This window comes from Chironomus tepperi, unplaced genomic scaffold (genome assembly GCF_022539635.2).
Source record: "Chironomus tepperi strain 1889 unplaced genomic scaffold, CSIRO-AGI_Ctep_v1 contig_7, whole genome shotgun sequence".
Taxonomy (NCBI): Eukaryota; Metazoa; Arthropoda; class Insecta; order Diptera; family Chironomidae; genus Chironomus; species Chironomus tepperi.
The window spans coordinates 895,078-917,642 of record NW_027226129.1 but is presented as its reverse complement, the minus strand read 5'-3'; the positions used below and the strand labels follow the sequence as shown (position 1 = coordinate 917,642).

Sequence of the window (22,565 nt, the reverse complement as noted above, 5' to 3'; positions counted from 1 at the left end):
ATAATATTGTCATTAATTTTGACATTTTTTCTGTCCAATTTCAGCTTCAAATCACGAATTTCATCATCCTGTCGATGTAGTTTATGGACCAACATCTCATTCGTGTCTATTAATGCCTTATTTTCATCCTCAAATTTAAGTATTTTTTCAATATTTTTATATCCTTTATAAAATGTCACAAATATCTCATTCTTAACATCATCCAACGTCCCATTTGACTGACATATTGCCAATTTTGAATAACATTTTGTATAATTATCATTATCTCTAAAATCAACATGCTCTAACTTATCAAGTCCATCCAGCAAATTTGGTTCAATTATTTTCAATTTATTACCAAACATTCCAATTTCAATTAAATTATTAAATCCATTAAATAAGTCACCGGAAAAGAATTCAATTAAATTATTACAAAATCCAATTCTTTCAATATTTTGATACTCAATTAAGTCAGACCTGCTTACAATCCTCAATTTTGATCGCCATATGCTTAATATTTTAATATTTGGAAATAATTTTGTTAATTTTTTTGGTACTTTTGTTATTTGACAATCTTTAAATACGACAGCTTTAACATGATCAGTCATTATGTCATGATAATCTGTTAATATTAAGTCAGTATTGTCCGGTATGACTTGATTACTGACTATACAGGTATAGAAGCTTTTACCACATAAAAATATATTATCCTCAAATGTACACTGGATATTCATTTTATTTTATTAAATTCTGATCTATGCCTTAATATGTCCTTAAACTGATAACAAAACAATAACAAGGGGATATCCAGTTGACTTTTTTTTATGTGACAAATTAATTCAAATTTTTAAAAACCGTTACAGCTTTTTACAGAAAAACCTTACTTTGGATCAGAGTGTAACCGTCTCAAATTCAAGATTTTCGACATTAGATTACTGCAAAAATTCAAACTCAACTTATTTTAAAATACAAATTTCCGTTACGAAGTAAAATAAAATTAACGGTCAAAAAAAATTTGAATTTTAACGACAAAAAATATTATTTTTTTAAAAAAAAATTTAACGGTTCTCTTTGAGAAAGCAACATTTGTACAAGCCTTGCGATACAGCCAGCAACAGAGTCAGATGAAGGGTCTTTTATAGCAACCTAGGCTCTAAGTCGAGGCATGGTTCCAGTAAGCAAGTAAGTAAGTTTGAGAAAGTCAAACTGTGATTTGGATATTACTGGACTTACTTTGATGGATGTACAGATCAGATGTGATTCATGGCATCCCTAATATGACGACTAAACCATACTTACACCCAGAGTGTGAATGTCTCAGAAGTGACCGTTAATTGCTTTCAAATTTCAAATTTTTTTTGACCGTTATTTTCTGCTTGAATCATTTCAAATATTGACCGTTATTATTTGAATGAAAATACGATACGGGGATAAAAACTATGTTTTTAAAAAATAAATGACCGTTGAAATTTTTCAAAATTAAAAAATACGTTACAAACAAAAAATAAACATTTATTTAAATTCTGCTGCATGTAACTGTTTTCTTTCAAATAAACAATGATATCAATGATCATTTGAGTCTTAATTTTATGGAATTTTAGTAGAAGTATTGATAATTTTTGTAAAATAATTTAACGGTAAAATATTTTTTGAATTTTTGCTTACAATTTCGAATCCTTTCACAAGCGACAAGAGATACAAGCTTGCTATACTGAAATTGTGACATGATTTATTTGAGGTTATGTAAATGCACAGTGACGTCACAATATAATCAAAGATTATTATTAATGGTATTTGAGGCTATTTATTTATTTAATAATTTTACATACAATATCAATATCTAATCAATAACCTCAGCTGTAAATGTAATATTACCCAATTCCTTTGATCCATTGACGCTATAAGCACTGATTGCAAGATGAAATTGTGCTCTAATATTTGGAATAAAAAGCATCATTTTTGGATCACCATGTATACGATTAAGTTCAATATTCTTTATAATTGGACATGTCATGTAATCCTTAAAATATTTTCCAAATCCTTTCATTACAATCTTCCATCCAGGTGATTTTGGTACTTTGCCATTCTTTCCAAACAAGGCACACCAATTAAATGTTGTTATTGACTCTTTAAGGACCGTCTTTTTATCATTTTGGATGATGCTCATTTGTGTACTCATCTGAAATTTAAAATGAATTTTTAATGGTCTATCCCATTTACACCTGGAAGTTTGGTATTAAGGATATACATCCATACCATACAGTAGTGCATCTAAACTACTAAAGCTTCATATTTACAAATTATTTCAATTTCTGGATCTTTAGCAGTAGTAAAAAATTGTAAAATGTCTTATCCCATTTACACCTGGAAGTTTAAAACTTACAACAAGCTTAGTAATTGGAGCCTTAACTTCAGCATTAAATGTCAAAAATATTCCATCAACTTCACATTTTGTGAATGCGACAATCAACTCGTGGTCAGTCTTACAGTCGTCAAGTGACACAAAACGATAAGTTTTTGAACATTTGGTGATGTAAGTTATGCTGTATAGTACAAGAATGATAGCTAAATACTTCATGACTGTAATGAACAAATTTAAAAATTTTTATTTAATTTTTTTATGACAAAATTTCTACTTAAATAATTATTTTAATTTACCGGAAGTGCCACAATTGTGACTAATTTTGGAATAAATTGAGTCAAAATGTGTTCTGTTGGATGTACGATGGACATGATATTATGAATGTTCAATAAAATTTAAAAAAATTTTAAAAATTTAAAAAAAATTAAAAAAAATATAAAAAAATTTAAAAAAATTAATTTAAAAAAATTTTATTTAAAAAATTTTCAAAAAAAAAAAATTTAAAAAATTTCAAAAAAAACTTAAAAAAATTTTAACAAATTTTATATAAATTTTAACAAATTTTAAATAAATTTTAACAAATTTTAAAAAAATTTAAAATAATTTAAAAAAAAATTTAAAAAAAATATAAAATAATTTAAAACAAATTTAAAATAATTTTAAAAAAATTTAAGAAAATTTTTAAATTTAAAGCAAAATTAAAAAAAAAAAAAATTTAAAAATTAATAAATTTTTAAAAACTTTAAAAAATTTAAAAAAAATTTAATAAATTTCGAAAATCATAAAAATTTTAAAAAATTTAACAATTTTAAGAATTTCAAAAGTTTAAAAGAATTTAAAAAACTTTAAAAATATTTAAAAAATTTAAAAAAAAATTAGAAAAATTTAAAATTTCAAAAAATTATCGCAATTAAAACACAATTTTTTTAATTTATTTTCATAATCATTAATGCATAACAAACGTGTGTTATTTTTATTGAAATTTTGTTTAATTTCCATTTTTTTGTTCACAACTTTTTTTTTAATTTTTTTTTAATTTATTGATAAATAACTTCATTTTTTTATATAATTTAATTTTATTTGATCTCTAAATGAGCTCGCATGCTCGTGCTTTACACATTTTATTATTTCTGTATTGTGTGAATTTATTTATTTTATATTTTTTGTTGTCTTTTTTTTTTTGTTATGTTCAAAAATTTTTTTTAATTTTGTTCGATTTTTGATAAATTTTTTTTTAAATTTCGAAAGAGGCGATAAAAATTTTAAATTAAATTCACAATTATTTGTCACAAAATGATGAAATCTTTACAATGAAATTTGATTTTTAAGCGATATAATTTTTTTGGGATAATGTGTTGCTCGGGTCAGCAACCTAGCGACTGCCAATTCAAAAATTAAATTTAAATTTGATGAGAAAATTTTAATTTTTTTTTTTTTGAATAATTTTGAAGATTTTTAGAGAAATTTCAAGTTTAAATCAACTCAAGTTGACTTGACTACCTTAGTGCATTACCCGCCCCCCTCCCCTGGTGTACCCCCCCCCCCCCACAGTAGTCATGTACCTTAATTTAAAAAATCAGTCAAATATGAATTTAAAATTATTAAAAAAAATTCAAATTTAATAAAAATAATTAAAAAATGACTTTTTTTTGATGATTTAACGTATTTAAAAACTTCCACGCGGCATGCATGTTAGTCATTATCTCAATATTTGCGATTTAACGATAGTCGACAATAGCAATTATGCATTTATATAATTTATTTTAATAATATTAAGTTTTTTTTGTTGTAGTTAAATATTTTAAAGCTTTTTTCGTCATGAAAATATGTTTTTTTTTAAATATTTTTTTAAGTTTTTCATTCATTTTCATTCTACTTTATTTTCATTCACAATGATATATTTTTATATATATATTTATATATATTTGTTTTGTTTTCATACTCATTTGTCCTACTTTAAATTTTATTTTTCACACATTTTTTGAAAATTGAATTTATCAAAAAAAAAATATTTGGACATTTTTTGAAATTTAAATTGCCATTTTTTGTCAAGTATTGTTAAAATATCAAAAACTTAATTTATTTATTAAAATTTATTTAAAATTAAATAATAAAAAAGCTATTAATTAAAATTTAAATTTGAATTCTCAATTTTTATTAATTTGAAAATTTTCTTTTTTTTTAAAAAAAATCATTTTTTAAAATTTTTTGAATTTTCAAAAAACAAATTTTTTAAATTTATTGATTTTAAAAATTTAAACTTTTTTAGTTTTTTGTTTAAATTTGTATTCAAAATTAATTTCAAAATAATTATTAAATATAATTTGTTATTTTTTGGAAAATTTAAAAACTATAATTAAAAATATTAAATAATTATAATTTAAATATTTTTAATTATAGTTTTTAAATTTTCGAAATTTTTAATTATTTTAATTATAATTATAATTATTATTTTAAAATTAAAAATAAATTTGAAAGTATTTAAATAAATAAAAATTTTAATAAAAAATCCTAAAATTTCAATAAAAAAAAAAAAAAATAAAAAATTTAATTTTATTATCAATATTTTTAACTCTAATAATTTTAATTTCAAATATTTTTAAAAATAAAAATTCAAAAATTTTAAATAAAATTCAAAAATTTTAAATAAAATTCAAAAATTTTAAATAAAATTCAAAAATTTTAAATAAAATTCAAAAATTTTAAATAAAATTCAAAAAATTTAAATAAAATTCAAAAAAATTTTAAATAAAAAAAAAGTTTAACAATATTTTAAAATAAAAAAAAATTAAAAAAATATTTTTAAAATAAAATTTAAAAAATTTTTATTTAATTTTTACTTTTTTTGTCAATTTTATAAAATTTTCAATTTATTTTTAAATATTTTTATTTCTATTTTCGGAATAAAAAAACGTAATTTTAATTAAAAATCATAAAAATTCTTTCGAAATTCCTATTTATGTCCATAATTTTCATTCATGACCTACAATTTAATTCATTAATCTATTACATGTCCTTCTTTTATATTTAATTTATAACTTTAACAGTTTTCATTCTTATTTAATAATAATAATAATAATAATTAAGTTTATCATTGTTTATGTCTGTAATAGTGTAACTGTGGGCGCTCTCATCAAAAAAGCTCAAATTTGATATTTTTTTTGTTTTGTTTTTTTCGCTATCTTATAATTAATAATAATAGATTATTTAGATATTATTTTATAAAGAAAAAAATTTAACATTTGAGAGGAAAAAATTAAAGAAAAATGAAAAAATTACAAACAAACTTTTTTTTTATTATTGTTGAACTTCCACGCGTAACATGGAATGCAGTTCAATATATTTAAGTATATATAGACTATATATATGAATTATTATCATTTTTTTATGTAAATATATTTATAAATATGTTTTTTTTTGTGTATGTATATAGCAATAGCAGTTACGTGGGGACGTAATGAGGAGAAAATTTAAAAAATTTAAAAAATTTAAAAAATTTTACAAATTTAAAAAATTTAAAAAATTTAAAAAATTTAAAAAATTTAAAAAATTTAAAAAATTTAAAAAATTTAAAAAATTTAAAAAATTTAAAAAATTTAAAAAATTTAAAAAATTTAAAAAATTTAAAAAATTTAAAAAATTTAAAAAATTTAAAAAATTTAAAAAATTTAAAAAATTTAAAAAATTTAAAAAATTTAAAAAATTTAAAAAATTTAAAAAATTTAAAAAATTTAAAAAATTTAAAAAATTTAAAAAATTTAAAAAATTTAAAAAATTTAAAAAATTTAAAAAATTTAAAAAATTTAAAAAATTTAAAAAATTTAAAAAATTTAAAAAATTTAAAAAATTTAAAAAATTTAAAAAATTTAAAAAATTTAAAAAATTTAAAAAATTTAAAAAATTTAAAAAATTTAAAAAATTTAAAAAATTTAAAAAATTTAAAAAATTTAAAAAATTTAAAAAATTTAAAAAATTTAAAAAATTTAAAAAATTTAAAAAATTTAAAAAATTTAAAAAATTTAAAAAATTTAAAAAATTTAAAAAATTTAAAAAATTTAAAAAATTTAAAAAATTTAAAAAATTTAAAAAATTTAAAAAATTTAAAAAATTTGAAAAATTTAAAAATTTTAAAAAAATTAAAAAATTTAATAAAATTTGAAAAATTTAAAAATTTAAAAAATTTAAAAAATTTGAAAAATTTAAAAAATTTAAAAAATTTAAAAAATTTAAAAAATTTAAAAAATTTAAAAAATTTAAAAAATTTAAAAAATTTAAAAAATTTAAAAAATTTAAAAAATTTGAAAAATTTAAAAAATTCAAAAATTTAAAAAATTTAAAAACTTCAATTTAAAAAATTTAAAAAATTTAAAAAATTTAAAAAATTTAAAAAATTTAAAAAATTTAAAAAGCTCAAAATTATAGTCTAATTAATAATTGGCAGGGATGGCACCAATAACATAAAATTCTTTTTAAAATTTCTGAAAATAATAAATTTAAAATTTATTTTTTTTAAATTATTTTTCAAAACTTTTCATTAAAAATTATTAAAATTCAAATATTTAATATTAAAAATTCAATAATTTTTTTTCAATTAAATCACAAAAAAACTCAACAAAATTTAAAAAATGACCGTTATAACTTCCATTTTCCATGAATTATTTTCAACATTTCCCCTAAAATATTTTCACTACAATAAATTTAAACAAAATTCACCAAAAAAAAATTAAAAACATTTTCTAAGATTTCATTTAGGTCCCATTATTGTTAATTATTTTAATAATTATTTATTACAGCTTAGCTCAGATATCACCAAGAGCTTTTTACATACAACATGCCCATTTCCACGTGGAAGTTTTTTTTTAAATTTTTCATTTTTTTTTCAAAAAACTTCGTCAACTTTTAAATATTTTTTCATGGAAAATGAAAGCTTTTCAGTCAATAATGAGAATGATTAATGAACTTCCACGCGTAAAGCTTAATGGATTAAATGTTAAGGTTGTTGAAGCGTAGATGGTTAAGTGATTGAGGATTAATTTTTGTAATTATTTACAAGATGAGCATTTTTGGGAATTTTTAATTTTTTTTTTTCAAAATAAAACACTCTTTTTTGTCGAAATTTTCTTATATTTGAAGGTTATTAAGGAACAACTGAATGAATTTGGTTAACTTAATGGTTTTTAAAGAGTAAAATTAAATTATTTTTAGAAAAAATTGGTTCATATTTAGGGCTGTTTACTTATTAAGCTTGAAAATTAGCATAATAAATAACCAACCCCTTATCAGCGTGGAAGTTTTCATTTTTTGAGGTTATTAAAAGAAAATTGTTAACATAACTTCCAGGTGGTGATAGGATTGACCCTATAAAAATTGGATTTGCCACCACTAGAAAAATGTTAAAGTAACTTCCAGGTGGCGATAGGATTGATCCTATAAAAAATAGATTTGCCACCACTAGAAAAAAGTTCAATAAACTTCCAGGTGGTTGTAGGATTGACCCTATAAAAATTGGATTTGCCACCACTAGAAAAATGTTCAATAAACTTCCAGGTGGTTATAGGATTGAACCTATAAAAATAGGATTTGCCACCACTAGAAAAATGTTCAATAAACTTCCAGGTGGTGATAGGATTGAACCTACAAAAAGAGGATTTACCACCACTAGAAAAATGTTCAATAAACTTCCAGGTGGTGATAGGATTGAACCTATAAAAATAGGATTTTCCACCACTAGAAAAATGTTAAACTAACTTCCAGGTGGTAATAGGATTGAACCTATAAAAATTGAATTTGCGACAATTTAGAAAAATTTCAATTTAACTTCCAGGTGGTGATGAAATTGAAAACTTCCACGCTGTCATATGCCATCATCATATCCAAATCCAGTGTTTCTCAAACATTCCCATTTAACCAAATTAGCTGAACTTTTGCACAGCTCAATAGTCAATAGCCCACCGCACACCATCATTTGAGAAGCACTGTCCTATTCTATTTAGTTATAAGATTGATTGACTTTTTTTTAAATATTTTTTTTAACAGTTTTTTTTTAAATATTTGTAATTTTTAAATTTATTTATTTTTGGGATTTGTTCAGTTGTTTGGGCAAAAATTCATCATTAAATATTTAAATTTTTTTTATTTATTGTTCAGTAAGCATGGAAAAATATTTTTTTTTTTGTTCACAATTTCTCTGTTAAGGAAAAAGGATTTATATATTTATATATATATATATATTTCGACAAGATTTAAATAGAAATTGGAGAGAGAGACAAAATGAACATTTAGAGGATGCGAATAAAGGAAGTAAAAAAAAAATTATTTTAGAACCAACTTCCACCTAATTTATTTAATCCACCCATTCCAATACCGCCAATTCCTTTTCCCAATAAATTTCCAACTTTTCCTTTGACAGCATTCGTTACACTGCCTATGTTAATATTGCCATCTTCATCACCAAGCTTATCTAATACTGGTAAGTGCTTTGAGGACTTACTGGCTGCTACCGATACTGCACCGTCGTCATCGTCACCGTCAGCAAACCTAAAAATGAGACAATGGAGTTTTAGCATTAAGATGGTACACCTGGTATGACACCGCAGTATGATGCACTTGGTAGGGTACACCTGGTATGACACCGCAGTATGATACACTTGGTAGGGTACACCTGGTATGCGCAGCATAGGCAGCTCCCCTAAGAGGTAGGCAACCCCATTGCTCAATCACACGTTCCGTGCTTGAGCAATGGGGTTGCCTACCTCTAAGGTGAGCTGCCTATGTACGTTTCACTTGCCATACTACACCTAGTATGACACAACTGTCCCAGACACATACCTAGTCATACCAAATGCACCGCAAGAGAAACCGACACCCAAATATCTATAAAAGCAATACTTACTCATCTTCACCATCCTCACTAGGCATGGTTAATGCACATGTAGCCTCTTCAGCTTGCATACGCTGAGCAACTGTCTGATATGCCTTTGAATTTAATTTGTCTTCCATTACGCCTTGAAGCTCAAAATCCGAGTAAATTTTCTAAAATAATTATACATAGAAAATATTAAGGAACATAATTAATATTAAGGAACTGAGAATATGCAGCACAATGGAAGGATATAGAGCTGATTTGTCATATTTTGATCAGTTCCGCATCCTTTTGTTGCTTTTTATGTTCATGTTGGGTTCGGAGATGGCAGGTTGTAAGCCTTAACATTCCTATCCTGATTTGTGGGGTTGCCACTCTTCAGGCAGGGTTTGGATAGACTTTTAACATATTTGGTCTGCTTTGGAGTCAGACTTTGGCTTCCCAAATTCCCCAGAGTCAATCATAATCAACCCTCAAACCAACCTTAAGTCCCTTTTAAATAAAAGTCAGTCAATGAAGTTTTTGATATTAAAATTCAATTTATTTTAAAGAAAACAACAACTATGGCTTGACATGACTAGGCTAGACACAACTATTCAGAACAAACCATGACTATGCAAGACTAGGCTGGATTAGACTGGACACACGATTAGACTGGGCATACGCTTAGATTAGACTGGACATATGTTTAGATTAGACTAGGCACATGATTAGAAATGACACACGACTAGTCTGGACACATGACTAGACTAGACACATATATTTTCTAGACAAATGACGAATCCGGACACCTAACAAGTCTGGACACAAGAATTAACCTATCCTGGACACATAGCCTGAATTCATGGTTAGACTAGACACGTTACCAGACAACACACATTACTAGACTAGATAGGACACACGACTATTCTGGACACCTAATTATTCAGGACACATAACTAGATTAGACACATGACTAGACAAGCCTAGTTACATGAAAAGACTAGCCTAGACACATAATTAGTCAAGACACATTAATAGTCAGGACACATGACTAGTCAGGACATATGATTAGAATAGATACATGAGTAGTCTGGGCATAAGAATCAAACTAGCCTGGACACATGACTAGACAAGACACATGACATAGCTACAACGCACTTAAGTCCACTAAAGTCAATCCCATTTAGACTAAATTCAACAATAATTTTTTATTAACAATTTTTTTTCTAATTATTTAATTTAACAAATTTTTCATATTTTTCATATAAATCCATTTTAACATCCTCAAGTGTCGCATTCGACTTATCATTATCAATAGAATAACATATATCATAATTTGGATTATCCCTAAAGTTGACACAACACAACTTATCAAGTCCATCCAGCAAATTTGGCTCAATAATTCTCAATTTATTATTACAAAATTCAATTTCCGTTAAATTTTTAAAATTTTGAAATAAATTTCCCGCCAAAAATTCAATTTCACTACGTTTAATTGACAGTGTCTCTAAATTTTTATATTCAGCTATTGCATCCATCGTGACTGTCGATAAATTTGTATGTAAAATAACAAATGATTTTAAATTTGGAAAAATTTTTGTTAATCCACGCGGAAATGACGTCATTTTACAGTTAAGGAACCAAATTCTTGTGACTGTACTGTTGGATTTACGAAAATCATGTCGACCGATGAACTTTAGGTCTGAATATTCAGGAATTGTCTGGTCTTCAACATAGCACGTGTAATATGTTTTGGAATCAATTGTTGTTGAGTTTTCAAATTGACATTGGATATCCATTGCTGAATATTTGCAGCTGTACACAAACTACAAATCACGACTTTACTATCTGAGCGACTGACTTGGTATGAGACATAAAACTTAATAGTTGACAATCTTATCAGATGTATGTCCATGATAAGATAACAAAATTGGAAGGGATAAGGAACTGTGTGTGAATTAATATAGTTCAAATATTGAAGATGTAAGCAAATTTATGAGATATTTCAGCCTTTAGACCAGTGGTGAACAACCTGTGGGCATCCTGTGGTCAACTTGTGTACCGCGGCACACCAGTATGTTATAAATCTGTCAAATTGAGGAACTGGGAGAAACGAAGGAGTAACGAGAGAGGAACTTGAGAGAGGAACTTGAGAGAGGAACTAGAGAGAGGAACGAGAGAGAGGAACTTGAGAGAGGAACTTGAGAGAGAGGAACGAGAGAGAGGAACAAGAGAGAGGAACTTGAGAGAGGAACTAGAGAGAGAAACGAGAGAAAGGAACGAGAGAGAGGAACGAGAGAGAGGAACTCGAGAGAGGAACGAGCGAGAGGAACTAGTGAGAGGAACGAGAGAGAGGAACTTGAGAGAGGAACTTGAGAGAGGAACGAGAGAGAGGAACGAGATAGAGGAACTTGAGAGGGGAACTAGAGAGAGGAACTGTGGAGAGACGAGAGAGGAACTAGAGAGAGGAACTAGAGAGAGGAACTTGAGAGAGGAACTTGAGAGAGGAACTTGAGAGAGGAACTAGAGAGAGGAACTAGAGAGAGGAACTAGAGAGAGGAACTAGAGAGAGGAACTAGAGAGAGGAACTAGAGAGAGAAACTAGAGAGAGGAACTAGAGAGAGGAACTAGAGAGAGGAACTAGAGAGAGGAACTAGAGAGAGGAACTAGAGAGAGAAACTAGAGAGAGGAACTAGAGAGAGGAACTAGAGAGAGGAACTAGAGAGAGGAACTAGAGGGACTACTTTTTAGATATACAGACAATCAAAGCGACACAATAAGACTAGATTGTGAACATTAAAAGTATTAAACTAAATTTTATATAGCATAATCAGCCATAGACCAAAAAAAGTCATCAAATTAACGCACATTGATGAATCAGACGCGGAATTAAATGGAAACTAGTTGTCTATTCATCCAAAATGTCAACATTATTGAGTCATAAAATGTTTTATCTATTTGATGTGATTATAAAGCATTTGAATTGTTATTGCTTAATATCAACTAGAATGTTATCAAAATGTAATTCATTTACAAATAATGATAAATATAGTGACTGATAAGAATGTTGAAAAGCAGCCACACTTTTAATGCTAATTTGTAGTGGAAATAAATGAAAAGTTTTGGTTTTCGAGAGCGGAACTTAGAACGGAACCTAAATCGGAACTTAGATCGGAACCTAAATCGAAACTTAAATCGGAACCTAGATCGGAACCTAGATCGGAACTTAGATCGGAACTTAGATCGGAACTTAGATCGGAACCTAGATCGGAACCTAGATCGGAACCTAGATCGGAACTTAGTTCGGAACCTAGATCGGAACCTTGATCGGAACCTAGATCGGAACCTAGATCGGAACTTAGATCGGAACCTAGATCGGAACTTAGATCGGAACCTAGATCGGAACCTAGATCGGAACCTAGATCGGAACCTAGATCGGAACTTAGATCGGAACCTAGATCGGAACCTAGATCGGAACCTAGATCGGAACTTAGATCGGAACTTAGATCGGAACCTAGATCGGAACCTAGATCGGAACTTAGATCGGAACCTAGATCGGAACCTAGATCGGAACCTAAATCGGAACTTAGATCGGAACCTAGATCGGAACCTAGATCGGAACCTAGTTCGGAACCTAGATCGGAACCTAGATCGGAACCTAGATCGGAACCTAGATCGGAACCTGGATCGGAACTTAGTTCGGAACCTAAAATGGAACCAAGATCGGAACCTAATCCTGAATCATGACCGATTTCGGAACCGAGTCAGTGTATCCGAGTCCGAGTATTAACTTCCACGTGTAACAGGGCATGTGCTTTTTGATAGAATCTTTATAGACACTCAATTTTAATCCAAAAATGACATTGTAGCTCAATTCGCCAATGTCTTGTATAAAGTCTGACTTTACCCTTCACCCGTACCCCAATCCAAACCCCCCTTGTAAATCTATCAATAAATATCACTCACCTTAACAATATGCGATAAACATAAACATTGAAAAACGTGTAATGAATGATCGAGACGTTCGGACAGCCAATTACATAATAATGTTATCGTCTTTGTATACCATTGCTCAAAGAAATTCAATATCCATAAATCGTCATTTATTTTGCTACGTATTAAGTCGATATTGTTGCGTGTAAAATTAACATAGCTTTGACCGAGATCCTTTCCTGAGCCGGAAACATTCTGGAATGAATTATGTTATGAGGTTATGTTTTGAGGTTATGTTTAAGTTGAGCTTTATTTTTGCACAGAAATTTGATTTTGTTGGAAACTTTAAAGAGGGTATTTTGGTTGAAAATTGAATGAATTTTGAGGTTAAGTAACCGAAATTCGGACAAAATTTTGAGGTTAAGTAACCAAAATTTGGGCAAATTTTGAGGTTAAGTAACCGAAATTGGGACAAAATTTTGAGGTTAAGTATCCTTAAATTGGGACAAAATTTTGAGGTTAAGTAACCGAAATTCTGACAAAATTTTGAGGTTAAGTAACCAAAATTTTGACAAAATTTTGAGGTTAAGTATCCAAAATTCTGACAAAATTTTGAGGTTAAGTAACCGAAATTCTGACAAAATTTTGAGGTTAAGTAACCGAAATTGGGACAAAATTTTGAGGTTAAGTAACTAAAAATCTGACAAAATTTTGAGGTTAAGTAACCGAAATTTTGAGGTTAAGTAACCAAAATTTTGAGGTTAATTAACCAAAATTCTGACAAAATTTTGAGGTTAAGCAACCCAAAATCAGACAAAAACGTACAAAATTTTGAGGTTAAGTAACCAAAATTCGGACAAAATTTTGAGGTTAAGTAACTTAAAAATCGGACAAAATTTTGAGGTTAAGTAACCGAAATTTTGAGGTTAAGTAACCGAAATTTTGAGGTTAAGTAACCAAAATTTTGAGGTTAAGTAACCAAAATTCTGACAAAATTTTTGAGGTTAAGTTTCCAACAATATCTCACAAAAGTCATCCTTACCGTAAAACTTAACAGCGATCCAATCAAGCTACCCTCATCATATCGCGCCAATTTTCCTAAAACACCTTCCAAAACCGACACAAGTTTATTGATTAAACCTTGTGTCATCGATGCAAGTGCCTTATCGATTTGATCATCGATCTTTGAATGATATTGATGCTTAACGAAGGAAAGAATGAAGAAAAGGTGGATAGAAGAAGAAGAAGATGTGAAGAGACGTGTATTTTTGTATTGTATTTTTTGTTTTGATTGTTGTTGTTGTTATTTTTTTATGTAATTTTTTAGGTTAATTTTTTTGTGTTTTTGAGAAGGAAAAAAATGATAATTTTCATGCAGTAAATGATAAGAAATATTTATTATTGATTTTAGAGGAAAGAAGAAGTAAATAATCAAGAGAAAAATCATAAAAAAACAGTAGAGTAAGAAGAAGGAGGCGAAGGAAAATCATAAAAAGAGCACAAATGGAAGAGAAATTTTGCTAGATTTAGAAAATTGTCTACTCTATATTTAATATAAGGATGAATTTTTTTTAATAATGAAGATTTTGTGAATCTTTATTGAGAATGTTTGGATATTTCATGTTTCTGAATATTGCTGGTAAATTTACAGTGCAGTTTTCTCTTTTTGGCTTAGCTTATTATTGTATAACATATAGGTTTAAGTTCATTTTTTCTCATTTGGAGCAGGATGTTGACTCAAAAACAGTTCAATTATATCCTTGCCACTTTTTTCTACTCGGAAAACAGCAGATCACCGATTAAAAGCTTATTGCGAAGAATTTTGAGGATGACAACTTTTCGAGGTGGTGAAAAAATTCAGAAAATGTGATCTAAAGCTGAATTATTTTGTTTTTGCAGCCGTTTTTGTACTTTATATGAATTAAGATTAAAAACTAGATTAAATAGTATTTTTCAATTATTGGCTTAGCTCATTATTTCATAGCAATAGTGTTTTAAATCATTTCATCTCATCTGGAGATGTAAACAAACTCAAAAATAGTTAAGTTTGATTTTTGCAACTTATTTCTACCTCAAAAATATTACTTTAATGCTTTAAAGCTAATTGCAAAGATTTTTGAAGCCAAAAACTTTTCGAGGTGGGGGAAAAATTCCAAAAGTTACAATTTAAGCTGATTTTTTTTTGATATTTTACCAATTTCTGTACTAAATATGAATTAAAATTAGTCGAAGTTGCTCGGTGGCATAATGGTTTAGTCCTTTGGTACATAATTATTACAACACCGATTCAGCAATCATAATGGATTAAATATAAACTTTTATTTTTTGGCTTAACACATTATTGCGAAACATTGAAGTTTTTGCTCATTATTTCTCATCTGGAGAACTAAATTGACTCTAAAATAGTTAAGTTTGATCTTTGCCACTTTTTTCTATCTGAAAATTAGCACTTTACTGGTTTAAAGCTCACCACGGAGATTTTTGAAGCAAAAAACTTTTCGAGGTGGAAAAAATTCAAAAATTTTGATCTAAAGCTGAATTTTTTGATATTTCATAAGTTACTTTACTAAATATGCATTTGGATTAATTAAGGGATTTAATGTGATTTTTAACTTTTTGGCTTAACGCATTATTGCATAACATTAGGCTTTAGTTCATTATTTCTCATTTGGAGATGCAAACTAACTCAAAAATGGCTAAGTAATAACTTTGCCACTTTTTTCTATCCGAAAAATAGCACTAAATTGCTTTAAAGCTAATTACGAAGCTTTTTGAAGCCAAAAACTTTTCGAGGTGGAGAAAAAATTTCAAAAATTTCAATTTTAGCTGAATTTTCAAGAATTTTCTCCAGTTTCTGTACTAAATATGAATTAAAGTTAGTCGAAGTGGCTCGGTGGCAGAAAAATTTAATATTTCGGTACATAATTATTGCAACACCGATCCAGCGATCACAATGGATTAAATATGAATTTTTACTTTTTGGTTTAACACATTATTGCGTAACATTGAGGTTTTTGCTCATTATTTCTCATCTGGAGAACTAAATTGACTCTAAAATAGTTAAGTTTGATCTTTGCCACTTTTTTCTATCTGAAAATTAGCACTTTACTGGTTTAAAGCTCATTACAGTGATTTTTGAGGCAAAAAACTTTTCGAGGTGGACAAAAAATTCAAAAAAATTGAGTTAAAGCTGAATTTTTTGATATTTTTTGAAAGTTTTTCAATATTTTTGACTTATTTACTGATTTTCTTAATACAGAACTCAATTCCTCACAAAATCCAGAAACACATGACGCAAATTTATCAAAAAATGCAAATTTCTCCCAAATTATCCACTAAAAAGATTCACAAAAATCCCCCATTCAACTCTACAATGATTCTCTAATTAAATCTCAAAATAACAAACTAATTCCCAATATTATAAATTGTCCCCACACATCATAACTCACCACATCAATTCCATCAACCGAACACAATTTAAATGATTGATTTTTGGCATCAAGTATCACATTAACCATGGCACACATTTCCGTACTTATAATATAATCTGTCGATATAAATGTCACAGATTTCTTAAGCCACTGCTGAAATGACTGTTCGGTACGCTGTAGACACGATTCAATCATATCACATGCCATAAGCTTTAAACGTTGTTCAAGATGTTGACGAAATTCAGCATCGGGCCAATGTAAATCACGTATGAATGACTGTAGTGCATCCAATTTCCAAAATAAATCTTCTGATGTTGCACATCCATTTCTATATTTTATTATTATTAATAATTTTAAAGAAGAAAATAGGTGGAAAATTGAAGGGTGGATAGAGTGGGGGGGATGAGATAGGGGGGTCAAGTGGGGGGGTCATGTGATGGGGGTCAAGTGATGGGGTCAAGTGGGGGTCATTAAGTAGGTGAATTTGTGAGACGGATGTCAATTTTGTGATTATTTTTGCAAAAAAAAACAAACAAAAAATGATGAAAATTTTCCAAATAATCGCGCGAATTATCAAAAAAGGAGTCGATAAGACATAAGACAGACATAAGGACAGACAGTAAGTATAACAAGTAGAGAGAGAGAAAAGAAGAAAAACAGAAAGAATTTGTTGAAAAAAAGATTATAAATTAATTAATTATTCCATTTTTTCATATTAAAGTACAAAAAAAGACATTAACATAACATTTAAATAGCGTATGGGGGGTAGTTGGGGGACGGGGGGTAAATTAATTAATTTAATTACATTACATTACATTTGTCATAGATTTTATAGGGAATTAAAGTACACGAAAATGCATCATTTTTTGGAATATTTAATTAGACATTTAGGTATGACATTGAGATAAGATGGAATATAAAGCATAAATGAGGTTATGTCATGGAGGGTTGATGATGGGTAAATTTGGAAAAGGATTGGGAATTTTAGTAAGCAAAATTTTGAATTTTTTGAGGTTATAATAAATTTTTTGAGGTTAGGTTAAATTTTTGGGAGGTTAGGTTCAATATTTTGATGTTAGATTCAATTTTTTGAGGTTAGGATTGACATTTTTGCGGTTAAAATCAATTTATTGAAGTTAAGATCGAAATTTTTGAAATTATGGTGAAAATTTTTGAGGTTAAAATCAATTTTTTGAGGTTAAAATCAATTTTTTGAGGTTAAAATTAATATTTTTGAGGTTAAAATCAATTTTTTGAGGTTAAAATCAATATTTTTGAGATTAGGTTCATTTTTTTAAAGGAGGAATCAATATTTTTGAGGTTAAATTCAATTTTTTGAGGTTAGGATTATTATTTTTGAGGTTAGGATTAATTTTTTGAGGTTATGATCAATTTTTTGAGGTTAGGTTCAATATTTTTAAGGTTAGGAGCAATTTTTTGATATTAGATTGAAATTTTTGAGGTTAAAATCAATTTTTTGAGGTTATGATCAATTTTTTGAGGTTAGGTTCAATATTTTTAAGGTTAGGTTCAATTTTTTGAGGTTAGATTCAATTTTTTGAGGTTAAAAAAATCAAAAAAATATAAAAAAATTCAAAATTCATCAAAATAATACCAAAATGATGAACCAAAAAGCAGGAAGTGAGTGAGTGAGTGAGATGGATATAAATCGATAAATGGTAATATGGACACATGTAGCATATAGCATATAGCATATAGCATATGAATAATTTATACACATAATTTTTCGATATTTATAGTATAATATAATATGGATTATATAAATAAGAATTGTACGTTAAATCCACCACCAAGTATAGGAAGAGAGAGAGAGAGAGAGAGAGAGATAGAGATATATACAGGAGCAATAATTTATTCACACAAGTGAGTTTTCAGAGCACACACAGGATACAAAAATATATTTAGCCAAAAGAGAGAGAAAGAGAGAGAGAGAGAGAAAGTAGAAAAAGAGGCACAAAGTTAATAAACATCTATATGTCCTTGATAATTTACCCTTTACTCTCCCACCTCTCCTTTTCGAAGCCCTTATGTATTGATTGTGCGATTGATGACTCCATCAGGTCCACATAGCGTACCACAAGTGGTGCAAATATTGTTTGAAGTTGATGATGAAATCGTCCATTTTTGAGATTATCTGGAATGAATTTTAATGTTTTATGAATGTTTTGAGTCTCAAATGATTAACATTTGAATGTTTTAAGTCACAAAAGACCAAAATTTTGAATGTTTTGAGACACAAATGACCAAAATTTTAATGTTTTGAGTGATAATTGACCAAAATTTGAATGTTTTGAGACAGAAAGGATCAAAATTTGAATGTTTTAACTCATAACTGATGAAAAATTGAATGTTTTAAGCAAAAAAAAGACCAAATTTTGAAATTTCAAGTCATAACTTACTAAAATTTTAATGTTTTCGGTCTAAAATGATCAAAATTTGAACGTTTTAAGTAAGAAATGTCCAAAATTGAATGTTTTTTGGTCTAAAACAACCAAAAATTGAATGTTTTGAATCAATAGTGACCAAAATTTCAATGTTTTGATTCAAAATTAACCAGAATTTGAATGTTTTGAGACAAAATTGTTCAAAATTTGAATGTTTTGAGTCACAAGTGACTAAAATTTGAAATTTTTAGGTGACAAAATTTAAATATTTCAAATTACTCACCATCCGTACGAAGATAATCATTGAGCACTTGAAATAATGGAAATGAATCCCACGTATCCGGCGGCTGCTCAGCCAAAACACGCTCCATATCGCAAGCAAACATCGACCAAAACATCTCAGCATGTTCCACAAGTAAATCACTGAACCATGCGAATGCCTAAATAGTCACAAAACAAAAAGAAATTGTTCAAATTCATGTGCATGGATGGTGCCATGGAAAGAAGAAAGAGAAGAAAAAAAAATAGTAAAAAAATTAGATTTTGTGGCATAAAAAAAAGTAAAAAATTCTTAGGAAAATAAAAACTAAGAAATTGAGTAGAAAGAGAGTCAAAAAAAGCGACCTAGCCTAAAATAAAATGTGTCATTTTCATCTGTGACAAAGGAACCAAAAATCAAATTAAAACTTAGAAACTAGCAGAAAGATTCAAAGAGAAAAATAAAGTAAAAAAGTTTGTGTTGAGATGTGAGATGTTGTGGACTTAAGGATGAACAGGAACTGTCAAAATTGACCGTGACCTTCGTCAGTTGAGGCAGGAAAGCTCCCTGCAATTTAGGGAAGACTGGGAGTCAAATTTGAACAGTCAGGCAGGTCGGGAGTCAAATTTGAACAGTCAGGCAGGTCGGGAGTCAAATTTGAACAGTCAGGCAGGTCGGGAGTCAAATTTGGACAGTCAGGCAGGTCGGGAGTCAAATTTGAACAGTCAGGCAGGTCGGGAGTCAAATTTGAACAGTCAGGCAGGTTGGGAGTCAACCCAGATATGCCAAGTCTGACCCCCCAACCCCCATATCCCCTCCAATCCATCTCACATCCGAAAATAACTAAAAAATAACCAAAAAAAACGGGAATTTTTTATTTTAGAATTTAGATCAATTTTTTGATTATTTCCATTGGATATGTTTGTGTTTGTGTATAAGTTCGACGGTCTATATGAAATTTGAGGATTAAAATGTCAATTCCATTTCTTATATCGCTTGACCTTGTCATTATTATTCGCATGTGACCCAATTTATTTTTTTAACGATTTTTTCTGATTTAAAAAATTTTCAAGCAAAATCTTCAAGTTTAAGCTTCAGCAAGCACCAAATAAACATGTCAATTTTCGCATTTATTTTGTCTGTCCAAAAATTAGAAAAAAAATTTGCATTACAAAAACTTAAAACATTTAAACAAAAAAAAATTAAGGAACATCGACAGAGCATATAAAGTATCTCATGCAATTTATGCATGACATCAAGGTATTGTATACAGTCATTGATAATATTTTTAGATTTGCTTGCAAATGTGTGTGAGGAAGAGAGAGAGAGATAGAGATAGAGACAGTATCCAATTAACAACATTTTACTGTGGTGAAAATGACAAAAAAAAACATTAAAGGTTAAGGCAGAGTTGGCAGGACAACGTCGGACAACAACTTGGAGTCGGACTCAAAATCGGAATCGGACAACATTTTGGAATCGGACACCAAAATTGGAATCGGACACCAAAATTGGAATCGGACACATATTTAGAATCGGACACCAAAATTAGAATCGGACAACAAAATTGGAATCGGACTCAAATTTGGAATCTTACTCAAAATTGGAATCGGACACCAAAATCGGAATCGGACACTAAAATTGGAATCGGACACCAAAATTGGAATCGGACATCAAATTTGGAATCGGACACCAAAATTGGAATCGGACACCAAACTGGAATCGGACACCAAAATTGGAATCGGACACAAAACTGGAATCGGACACCAAAATTGGAATCGGACACTAAATTGGAATCGGATGTAAAATCGGACTTAAACCCCAGTTTGCAGTCAGACTTAAAAACAGAGTCCTGCCAACACTGTGTTCAGGTAACAAAAAATGCCAATGATGCACAGCAAAAAGGTTTGAATTTTAACAACAAAAATTAATTAATTAAAATTTTGATTTTGTTTTGGGTTGGACGGAGGGAAAGTTGGTCATCAAAATTGTGTCATTACAGGAAGAAAATTAGGAAAAAATCTATTTGGAAGAGCTTTAAGTCGAGTAGAATTTTGTATGAAATTTAGTTGATATTTTGGATGTGTTTCGTAGAATTATTCAATGTTCTGATTAAAAGAACTAATAAAATGGCTACAATTCTGAATTATGGCCATTTATCAACCGATTATCAGCTGATTATCTCCAATTTTCAGATTAAATCTGCTAAATATTCGATGAATTTCATGAATCAATCCTAATTGTTCAATACAAAATCTTAATCGACTTTGAGCTCTAATGCAGTGTTTCTCAAACTTTTATTTTGAAGCTAGACGCAGCAAATAAAATCTCTTTGAGGGTCTCTCTGCGCACCTAAATTACTAGGACAAACCCTAGTAATAAATGAACAAATCCTAATGCCAGGATGAGAAAGTAGACGGTACCGTGGTATTTAGAGGTATTTGGACGGATATCCCGGCATTGCCGCCTAGTTCCTCAGTCTAGACCTAATCTGAATTTGATCTTTTAACTTAGTGGCCGTTCACTTTTTATGTAACGCTCTAAGAAGGGATTCGGGTTCAAAAAAGTCAATTTTTTATGCTACGGTAATGAATGAACAGCCCCTCAGTGTTAGGCAACCTGTGTGCCGCGGTTCACAGTTAGAGTTTGTGATCGATTATTTTAATATTGAATTGATTTGAGCAGTCATGCAGCCATTGCTGTGTAGACGACATACTGATGTGCCATAAAACATAGTTTGAGAAGCACTGCTTTAATGTCAATAAATTGAATTTTTGTAGAATTTTTGCAATTGTTGTTGTTGTTTTGATCAGAATTGTTTTTTATTTTTTTTGCTTGGATGTTGATAAAGTTACACATTATTTTATATTTTTTGTTATACATCAAACACAAAACATATACATTTATATATATAGATAGATAATAATTATAGTCACATATTCATCATCATCAAGTTGATAATTTTGTTAAATTTTTTTTTATGATTTTTTTATACCAAATTTCATTCGGGAGGAAATAAAAATTAATTAAATTAATTAGGGAAAAAATGAGAAAAAATTAAATTTAATTATAAAATTAATTAACAATTTGAAGCAACTAAGCAAGCGAGTGTTAAAGACTAGAAATGCAAATTTAATTTAATATTGTTAAAAAAAACTACTTTAAATTAAAGTCTAATTAAATGATTGAAATGCGGCTTTACTGAATTCCAGAGTCTAGAGCTCCAGAGTCCATAACATTAGAAAATTAACTTAACAAAATTTGTCAATTTCGTTGTCATTTGAATAGCACAAATTGATTAATCAGTCTCGGACCAATGTGACTACGAATTGGTATCAGATTCAGTTTGAAT

General features: G+C 28.2%; 1 protein-coding gene across 7 annotated transcripts in view; it reads right to left on the bottom strand.

The window, feature by feature from the left end:
- Positions 1-7,861: 7,861 nt before the first annotated feature.
- Positions 7,862-22,565, bottom strand: part of Cadps (calcium-dependent secretion activator 1) — a 37,834-nt gene continuing 23,130 nt past the window's right edge. For 5 of the 7 annotated variants that reach the window (XM_070641907.1, XM_070642372.1, XM_070642070.1 and 2 more), the window contains 7 exons: positions 19,238-19,394; positions 18,563-18,704; positions 16,568-16,877; positions 14,161-14,319; positions 13,152-13,373; positions 9,234-9,373; positions 7,862-8,878 (listed from right to left, as the gene is read on the bottom strand). In XM_070641907.1, coding sequence (XP_070498008.1) covers positions 8,659-8,878; positions 9,234-9,373; positions 13,152-13,373; positions 14,161-14,319; positions 16,568-16,877; positions 18,563-18,704; positions 19,238-19,394 — 1,350 coding nt within the window. In that variant the 3' untranslated portion in view covers positions 7,862-8,658. The remainder of the gene's footprint in view (positions 8,879-9,233; positions 9,374-13,151; positions 13,374-14,160; positions 14,320-16,567; positions 16,878-18,562; positions 18,705-19,237; positions 19,395-22,565) is intronic. The other 2 variants (XM_070642149.1, XM_070641992.1) reach the window with 2 other exon arrangements.